The 10,659-nt window shown below is 34.4% G+C and overlaps 1 protein-coding gene across 2 annotated transcripts in view; it reads right to left on the bottom strand.

The window, feature by feature from the left end:
- Nucleotides 1–1,362: 1,362 nt before the first annotated feature.
- DCUN1D1 (defective in cullin neddylation 1 domain containing 1) overlaps nucleotides 1,363–10,659 on the bottom strand; it is a 30,391-nt gene continuing 21,094 nt past the window's right edge. For both annotated transcript variants that reach the window (XM_029214852.1, XM_029214853.1), the window contains exons 5-7: nucleotides 5,459–5,541; nucleotides 5,124–5,220; nucleotides 1,363–3,764 (exon numbers count right to left, since the gene is read on the bottom strand). In XM_029214852.1, the coding sequence (XP_029070685.1) occupies nucleotides 3,685–3,764; nucleotides 5,124–5,220; nucleotides 5,459–5,541 (260 nt within the window). In that variant the 3' untranslated portion in view covers nucleotides 1,363–3,684. The remainder of the gene's footprint in view (nucleotides 3,765–5,123; nucleotides 5,221–5,458; nucleotides 5,542–10,659) is intronic.

Raw genomic sequence — 10,659 nt, 5'->3', positions numbered from 1 at the left:
TTATAATCAATTAAATGATGAGCCATAATTGGAACCCTAATTATCACATTATGTAGAAATCACAATTCAGGTATTGCGTCCTCAGATATTAAGTTATATGTTAAATAGTTCACATTTTAAAAACATTTTATCATTACATTATCAAATTTGATAAAATCTTATCAAAACATCTATGTATGCAATATAAATCATATTGTTAAAAGTATAAAGTAACATTTAAAGAAAACTGCTGAGGTGTCAAGTAAGTATTTTCTATTAAATATACACAATTTAACATTTAGAACTCCATAAATTAATTCTTGCTAAAAGTTGATTCAGGTTTACAAAGGCATACTTCGTGAACTATAATAAATTTCCCCAGCACCACTTTCTTTTATTCCAAAATTCTTTCATTAGGTTTAACTTTCTTCTGTCATTCATACGTAAAAGTTACAGAAGGTTTACAATACGTAGTCTTCATTGTAACATGTTTTTAAAAATCTAAGCAAAGTGCACATTAAACTGGCTACAACTACTCAAACCTCTTGATTATCGTCAAATAAAAAATAGATGAACACTTCATTCACTTAAATCTTTCTGAGGAAAAAAAATAGTATACCTTGCTTAAATAAGAATTCCCCAGTAAGCATATTATATAAAAGATTTCCCATGTTATTTTATTAAGTTTTCTTTCTCTCATTAAAACTTTTTAAAAGTCTAATGAAGAACACATACTTACAAAGCCGTATTACACAACTACAGTACTGTTAATTAAATAAAGCAGCCCAGTATAGTTGTAAACATTTTAAATGTAGTAAACAAGACTTGGCATGTCTTTTCTCCCCAAAACTTGCCATTATAATGCTCTCTCCATAAATAATTATCCTTTCTGGAAAAGTTTTCCGGTATATTTTAGTCTTTAAAAGTATTACACTGAAATAATATGTGAAAAGATTTAGTCATGGCAATTTCACTGAAGCTTTTATTGCCTCTGTTGGTAATATGACAGGGATGTAAGAAACACAATTGAACTTACAGAGATATGCAGATGATCGTCACTAAAGATAATCTTGATCTCAAGTATTTTTATATGTGGGCACTTCTAATTTTATACACTTTACTATTTAAAAAGCATTACATTGTAAAATGTGTACCTGTTTTGACATTTGGCAAAAAGGAAACTGTACCTGTGGTTCAGTTTAAAACAAAGAATCAGCATGGGGAGTTTACCAGAATGAAGACTGAAACACTAATGAATTAAAGCAATTCAAGTTGTGTGTGTGTGTGTGTGTGTGTGCGTGTGTGTGTGTGTGTGAGCATGTGTGTCTCTTTCAACCTGTCAATCTCTCTCTTTCACACACACTCACACACACATGGCCATTATGTGTAAGCATTTTTTAGTACAAAATATTCCCTGTAACCAGACATGTATCCTCAGAATAACCACACCACATTAAATCAGTCTTCTCTTTTCAGCCCTATTAATAGTATTGTTTAATTCTAAGATGCCATCATAGAGTTAACAACCTTAACTTTTATGCTACATGATTATATTCAAAGCTTTATGTATTTTTCTGTTTATAATTACATAGTAATTATAAATGTTTAGTACCAAACTGATGACAAACACTATTTTGTTGAAAAGGTCTTGCATTTAAAAGGAAAAGTCTGTAAAACCCAAGGCACTAGGCCACGAATCAATATCAGACTTTTATGAAAAACAATTTATATTGGGGAAAAAAAGCTAATCGGATCTCATTTCAAAACACAGCATACCGGAATTAATTAATCAATTCAAAAACAATACCATAACTCAAAATCTTCAAGACAGGAAACAAAATAGTACATTTATATATATATATCTTTTAAAAATTTTTCATAATTGAAGTTCCTCTTAATATTTACAAATATGAAATCAGGAAATACTGAAAGCAGCAGGATTCTTCTTTTTTCTTTTCTTTTTTTAATAACCAATTCCAGTAACCTGAATAGAAATTTTCAAAATTTTCTTTTGATAGAATCATATTCTTGAATTAAAGTTATGATTAGAATATTAATATCTATGGGGAAAGCTTTCTAGTCAATTTCAAAATCGTAAATAAAAAGTAGTTTTAATATATCATTGTTTCTTAAAATCATTTCCACATATACCTTATAATGTACTGCTATTCTGAAGTACATACCTTTGATAATTTCAACATTAGAACTTAGAGTGCCTGGATACACCAAGCAAAATCTACTCCTGCTAAAAACCAGTCATCCAATATCAGAAATTTTACATTTTTTAACCTGCCTTATAGAAATGTTTAAGAAAGCAATAAACCCTTCTTCACAGGTCAAGAAGTGAACAAAGAAATGAGCATTTTCAGCATGAAAGCAGTTCATGGGTCTTGTAATGAAGAAAAAAAAAAAAATACAAGACAGAGTTCTGCTTTGATGTGAAAATTGAGCTAATCTGAGTGAAACAAAGAACAGTAAAAATTAAATAATTTACGAAAATAGAAGCCAGATTGGTACTTTGCATCAAGTGCATGCCTGCTTGAAAATCTTTGCTCCTGAAATATTTGGCAACCACAGTGATTAGCAGTTAAAGCAACTTCAACAAAATAAGAAGTCATCAAAAATGGACTATTTGTCTGAAAGAGCAGTACCTATATTATAAGAATTGAACTTTATGGCTCATTACAACCATTTTCAAAATTTAATTCCTACTATCTTCTTATAAATTAAGAGAATTTCATTTGTGTTCCATAGTGTGCTGACCAAAAAGCCCCCAAAAACAAAAATAAACCCTCATGCCTAAATTTAGAATATTGTATTATGTAGCAATCTAAAACATTCAAAACAAATTAAATAGTTTAACTTACTTGACAGGCATATAAGCGTTTCAAAATCATAATGAAATCCAATTATGGAGTGCATAATGTAGACAGGAGTAGAATCTAACATTATGCAGATGTTTTTCTAAATAAACCCCCCTGTAAGACAACTATATATAAACATGGGTAAGATAAGTGCAGACTAGTTCTGTGGAACCTTCTGAAATCGAGGGTCTAAAACACAGTAAAATTTTGGGTAGGCACACCAAGTTATCCTAAAAATTTTTCACGTTGGTTATTTTGACTTTTTTTTCAACAGATACTCTACTCACGTTAACAATACATGTGATTTGCCAGGAAAAAAAAAAATCCCCCCATACCAAAACACCATTCCAGATCTGGTGCACTTAAATATATCACTCTCACTGGAAGTGCTATCAGCATAGTCTTTGCAACTAGCCCAAAGCATATATTTAAGAAGTTTTTATAAATTGTGATGTTCACATGTTTAATTCTTATGCCAAACTGTTTTCTGATGAAGACAGCATTGTGCTTTATGCAAGAATGGAAACTTCAAAAGAATCACCATAAAGCTTCTAAGACTTATGGGAGAATAAACTAGGATGGTCCACAGATATAAGATGAAATCCACAATGTTGGAATAATAAATGTTTAGAGCGGCCCAGACTAGAAGACAAGCCCAAACCACCATTAGAAGAATGAAATACGATATGGTCCAAGATGTATCCTTAAAGTTTTGTCTCAACCCTCAGTCTGAATTGTGAGGATTGATCTTCAGTTCAGTCCAGCCAGCAGAAATTGACTGTGCAATTTTCCATTGTATTTATTGTACAGACTATGTACATTCTAGAAGGTTCCTTTAGTGCTACACTGTTGTACTTTTTGTCCCAGCAATTTGAGGGCGTGCAAATTCCACAAAGTCATCAATAAGAACAGGCCATGCTCCTGTGGGGGGGGGGGGGGCAGGGATGGGAGAAAGGAAAGAAAGAAAAGCAGAAATAAGGCTAACATTTTAATAGAATCCTTTATTTTTTTAAAAATATCTTCCCCATAATTGTTAAAGTATGTCATTATAAGTATTCCCACTGATAGGACTTCCAAATTTCTAGCTCTTTAGAGTTTCTACCTAGAGTATTCCTTTCTCTCTTCTCTATTATTCCAATACTTGATAATTCCTTGAATGATAAAAAAATAACCCTTCTGGTAACTAATAATATTATGGTTTTCTGAAGGCCACTGAAGCCAGGCCACTGAAGTAAGTTGGTCAAATCTGACCTTGATATGATGACATGCTGCCAGTGCTGCTGAAAGCACAGTAGGTTGGAGTTAATCTTTTTTTGCACTTTGTGGCAATCTTACAAAGGAAATTAACAGCAAGGATCAAACTCTAACCTATTTCATGATAATAAATTACTAAAGGATTTTAAATTACATATATGCATGCCTCTATACATGCCTCTTCTCTATGCCAACCTCCAAATCAGGAAGTTCTTCACTTTTGTGTAAGGTCTAACAGAAAGCACAATTATCAATTATCAGTCATTTCTCACTTCTTAAAGAAGACAATACATGACAATGAAAACAAAGATAAGGAAATAACACTATCTTTGGTTACATTAAGTAGTTCCAGGACACTTTTAAGGAGACCAAGGTTACTAGAAATTTTTCAAAAAATACCTCTGCCTATTCAACAATATCAAAAAAAAAAAATCCTGCTAATTCTTAAGGGGAACTAGGTAAGTATGCATGAAGAAACGAATGTAAATCACTGCCAGTTCCAGAAAAACAAAAGCACATGTCCTGATAGTGGATGGCAAAATCATCCTTATACATACATGAAGAAACAGCAGAAAAGCATTCAATCAGTGAATATTTACTGAATGCCAAGAGTACTACAGTAGGAAACTAAAGTCCGTTTCCATTTGGACAAGGTCACTAAACTTAAGGAGTTTACAATCAAGTTCACAGACAAAACAAACAGACAACAACAAAAAATACATATACAAGTACTATAAAAGCACATTAAGAAAAGAATAGGTTCCTAAAGTAAACTGAAAATCTAAAACATGGATGAAAAGTACTCATGCCTTTCTGGAAGACATGAATACACAGAATTGGTATTTAAGGAAACAATGCAGATTGGTAAAGAGGATGAAGGCATTTCATACATTCAGAAGAGCACAAATAAAAGCTCAGAAGAAGGAAATTAACTCCAAGAAAAACAGAAGTAGACAAGAAGTTCAAGAGTGTGTGATAAAAGAAGACAAATTTTTCAAAAAACTGATAGAGCAAAATGTTCATTACCTTCTTCATCATAATTAGACATGTCATCTGCAATCATTGTACTGAAGTCTAAAAGAAGATTCCAAGTATCTTTCGGTATTGATCGTTTATGATGTTCCTATTAAAAAAAAAAGAAGCATCCAAATCACTAAAAAGAGTTTCAAAAAAACAGTCCAGATGATGCCAAATACAAGAATGCAAAACAACCTATGTAATAAAATTCTGGAAATCAAATTTTTCATTCTATGTCCATTACATGCTCTGAAATGAGTTAGTTATGCTTTAAAATGTTAATTTATCTTCAAACAAAGCAAAAGTTTAGAGAAAACACCAAACTGCAGAAAATATGAACTTACCAACAAAAATTTATTCCATAAGTCTAAGAATTTAAATCTTCCATTAAGCACTAAATTCCAGTAGGCAATGGCCATTTCTAGATCTGTAATATTAAAAATAAATTATATACTTCAAATGTCAGGAATATTTGTCCCTGAAAAAAAAAACACCAGGTAAGACAAAAGATAGCCTTTAAAAAAAAAAAAAAAAAAAGGCTTGTGTCCTGAATACTTACATAATAAAAATTTCCTATAGAGTTAAGTCCAAGCTTTGTATCCTGCTTCCATCACAAATGAATGGTGCCTTCAGGGCAAGAAGGATATCACTTACCTCATAAGGGGTTTCTGAAGTTTAAATAAGATAACGTAGGTAAGCATGTTTGACTAGCTCATAAGTGTTCAAATATTAATGTACACCAGTATTTCTTGACCTCAGCACTTTTGACATTTTGGGGCAGATAATTTTTTGTTGTGGGAAGCTGTCCTGTGCATTACAGCACTAGCAGCATCCCTGGCCTCTATCCACTAGATGCCAGTAGCAGTCCTGCCCCATCCCCAGTGGTGACAACCAAAAGTATCTCCACATATTAACAAAGGTCCCCTGGGAGGCAAAACTGCCCCCAGCTGTAAATCACTGAGGTACACCTATAAGCTGTAATGCAAAGAATTACTACCCACAATCCTAACCAATCTTACGCTCCAAGTTGTTGGCTGACTGATCCTCAAGGAGACCATTAAGAATATTAAAAATTTAAAATTAATAATAAACTAAGATTTGTCTTTTTAAAAGTTTGATGAAGAGGATATAAATGACTATTTAACTGGTTTTGGAGCCGATAAGGATAAAGAAGCAATATTACCACATGACAAAAAACTATATCTGTCATAACAACAGAGAGAAAGAACTATGATCTCTTTCAAAGAACTAAAGTAGTTAGGTCAAGCTTTTATGAGTAAATTTACATTTCCAGGTCAGGAAAAATTACACCCCAAGTAACTTAAAAGTCCTTTTAGATATGATCTCCAAACTACTCTGGATAATCTGAGGAATCATGAAAGACTAGGAAAGACTCCAAAAAGGCTCACATCCTACCTGAAAAAAAACATATAGGACATAAGGCAAAAAATCCCCCATCTTCACTAGACCCTAACCTCTTCAAGGATAGGGACTACATATCCCCAAACTAGCAGACTGAAACACACAGTAGGCATTCAGAAACTGCTGAATGAACAAGTTTCCTTGGAAAAGGTGCCTCTTCTCCCATCCAAGGTTAAGCCCCTAACACCATTATTATGGATCCAATATGCCATCCTGCCTTTTCAAGGAATCTGGTCTACTGATTAATTTTCTTCTCTCCCTGTATCTTCAACTTTGCCCTGTCTTCCAGCTTTCCCCTCCACAAAGGAACACGCTCAAGTTATCACCTATCTTTAATAAATCTTTCTTGTATCTCTCCATTCCCTTACAAGCTACCCTCTTTCTCCTTCCCTTCACAGATCATCTTGGGAGAGTACATGGAGTCTTCTACTTTTATTTTTAATGTGCTCATGAAAACATGTCTGAAAGTCAAGTTCAGATCCCCATGTTTTAAGAGAACTAGAAATATGACAACAATCCCTAACTAATCACAATTCCTTTTCAATCTTTGCAGTCTTTAAAGCTCTATACCAAATATTCCTTCCAGGTTCTTCAATTTTATTCTTTTCTTTACCAACCAAACATATAATTGTCTAGCTTAAGTGCAGTAAGATCGCTCTTATTAGCATGTATAGTAGGATTTGCTGTTATTAGCATGCTTAATGATATCCTTCTTCACTTCAAATGCATTAAATTTATGAGAACTAAGCTTATTACTAGTGTTAGCATTTTTTTCCCTTTTCAATTAATTTTTAGAAAATAAGGATGAGAAACAATGAAATATTCAAATAACTGTAAACCATGAGACACCTATAAAGGCCCATTTCTCAGCTGATATACTAACCTAAGAATCTTACAAGAATAGGAGTGTACATATATGATGTTTGAAAGTTCAGGTAGTTAAAAGAACTTTTTGTAATCTACATTCATTGTCCAATTTCCTCACCTACCACACATTTTAGTTCTATAAACTAGTGTCCACCTCCGTCACTCACCCCACTGAAAGTAATTTCTGAAGGGTCACCAAGCCCTTCTGGTTGCCAAATAAACCTTTAAGTCCTTAATTTACTTGGCTCTCTGCCGTATTTGACAAAACTGAGTACACCTTCTGGATGGAACTGTCGCTTCTCTCAGCTTTAATGGTATCACTCTATTGATTTTCCTCTGTCCTCTCTGGCCTTATTTTCTTTTACTGCTCCTCTTCCTCCATTTGTCCTTTAAATGTTGATGTTCTATAACTCTGTACGTCAGCAATAACCACCTCTACTTCTCTCAGTAGATTTTTCAAACCTTTACCTTTCTTCAAGTTATATGCTCAAACCATCTCTAACAAGTCCTAAATCTGAAACTGCTCTTTCTATATTCTAGATTCTTACATCTAATTGCCTAAGGACATCTTCAACTGGATATCCACAAACAACTCAAATTCAACAGGGCTCAAACTGAACTATAGACCTACCATTTTCTTTTCTCTCAATGAATGTCATCACCCTACAGTATTTCTCAATGAAACACAATTTTTCATTGTAAGGAAATGAAGTCCTATGCACTGCAGGTCATTTAGCAGACCCCTAATCCCAGTAGAAGCCCTCAGTCGTTATAACAATACCAAAAATACCCCCCCACATTTCCAAATATCCCCAAATGGGGGTTAAGACTAACTTCCTCATCACACTTTCAATCAAAGCTTTCTCATTTTGGCTTCTAAGCACCTTTTAAATCTCTCTCTTTTCTCCATCCCTTGCTAGGGCCTATGCTAGGGTCCTCTTCATGTCTAGCTAAATCACTGCAACAGCTTCATAACCAATTTCTCTTCCTCTAGTTCTGCCTCCACACCTTTTAAAGGACTACACTGCTTTCAGATGGACCTTTCAGGCATATAAATTTGGTTTCACTTCCATGTTAAAATTCTTCAATGATTAAAACAACAATGAGATACCACTACACACCTTTTGGAAGGGCCAAAATCCAAAACACTGACAACACCAAATGCTGGCGAGGATGTGAAGCAACAGGAGCTCTCATTCATTGCTGGTGGGAATGCAAAATAGTACAGCCACTTTGGAACAGTTTGGCAGTTTCTTACAAAACTAAACATACGCTTACCACGTGATCCAGCAATCACACTCCTGGGTATTTTCCCAAATGAACTGAAAACTCACATCCACACAGAAACCTGCACATGGATGTTTACAGAAGTCATAACTGCCAAAACTTAGAAGCAACCAAGATGTCCTTTAGTAGGTAGACAGATATATAAACTGTGGTACATCCAGATGAAGGAAAATTATTCAGTGCCAAAATGAAATGAGCTTTCAAGCCATGAAAAGATACGGAGGAAAACAAATGCATAATAATGTTATTAAGTGAAGAAGTCAATCTGCAAAGGCTACATACTGCATGATTCCAACTATATGACATTCTGGAAAAGGCAAAGCTATGGAGAGAGTAAAAAGATCAGTGGTTGCCAGGGGTTAGGAGGGAGGAAAGGATGAACAGGCAGAGCACAGAGGTTTATTAGGGAGAGTGAAACTTCTCTGTATGAAGCTATTATGGTGGATACATGTCATTATACATTTGTCCAAACTCATAGAATGTACAACATTAACAGTGAACCCTAGGGGAGGGATAAATTAGGAGTATGGGATTAAGATATACACACTACTATATATGGAGTAGAGAACCAACAAGGACCAACTGTATAGCACAGGGAACTATACTCAATATCTTGTAATAACCTATAATGGAAAAGAATCTTATATGTATCCCATATATATATAACTGAATTACTTTGCTATACACCAGAAACTAACACAACATTGTACATCAACTATATTTCAATAAAATTTAAAAAAGAAAAAAAGAGTGAACCCTACTGTGAAGTTGAACTTTGGATGATAATGATGTGTCAATGTAGGTACAACTGCAACAAATGTACCATTCTGGTGGGGATTTGATAATGGGAGAAGCTATGTAGTGTGGGGGAAGGGAGTAGTTGGGAAATCTCTGTACCTTCTGCTCAATTTTGCTGTAAATCTAAAGCAGTTCAAAAAATAAAGTCTATTAACTTTTTTTAAATCTGCAATATTTCCTACTGCCTTCAGATAAAAATCTCCATTTCTAGTCAAATGAACTTACTTGCAGTTTCTCAAAGGTGCTATGTCTCTCACCTCTAAGCAACTGAACTTGCTAATCTCTCCACATTAGAGATGGCTTCTTTTTCTTTTGGCTTTGAAAACATATATTCATTCTTCAAGGCTCAAAAATTATAATCTTTCTGAAGACTTTGCAAACTCACCCAGACAGACTTAAGATGTTCCTAACTCTATGCTCTCAGAGTAACCAGCCAATAAATGTTTTTGGATGAAACAGGAATATTCAAAAAGATTAATAAGTCATTATTAGGAGCTGAAACACATAAGATTAAGTTGTACAGGGATAAAATGTCAATTGCCACAAGCATATGAAAAACTGCCCTTTAGGGAATTCCCTGGTGGTCCAGTGGTTAGGATTCAGCACTTTCACTGCCAGGGCCCCAGGTTCAATCCCTGGTCAGGGAACTAAAATCCCATAAGCCGCACGGTACGGCCACACACACACACACACACACACACACACACACAAACAGAAAGGAGAGGAGGGGAGGGGAGGGGAGGGGAGCGGAGGGGAGGGGAGGGGAGGAGAGGAGAGGAGAGGAGAGGAGAGGAAGGAAAGCTGCCCTTTAGTTAGAAATGTCTGAGTGACAAACGAATAGCCCAGCTAGAGAGAAGTGGTTTAATATAGTAGTTTAGCTTCTTAAATCTCAACTCCACCACTAATTAAGTAGCCTCCGGCAACTAAGTTCACCTCTTGGTAATTCAGTTTAAAAAAAGATAACAGTATCTACCCTCACAGGGTTGTTGTAATAATTAAACGAGTGAATACACCTAAAACACTGGAACAGTGCCTGGTAAATAACGTGTCCTTACTATTACTATTGTTTATTTTTAATAATTTTAAAAATTATTATTATAGATTCTGAAGCAGTATTGGAAAGAGAACAAAGTCAATAATAATGTAACAAGAAGCAACAACAGCAGTTAGA

The sequence above is a fragment of the Monodon monoceros genome, unplaced genomic scaffold (assembly GCF_005190385.1).
Source record: "Monodon monoceros isolate NGI ecotype Baffin Bay Population unplaced genomic scaffold, NGI_Narwhal_1 Super_Scaffold_11, whole genome shotgun sequence".
Lineage (NCBI taxonomy): Eukaryota > Metazoa > Chordata > Mammalia > Artiodactyla > Monodontidae > Monodon > Monodon monoceros.
Note: the sequence above shows the minus strand (reverse complement) of the source record. Positions and strands in the feature narration are given on the sequence as shown.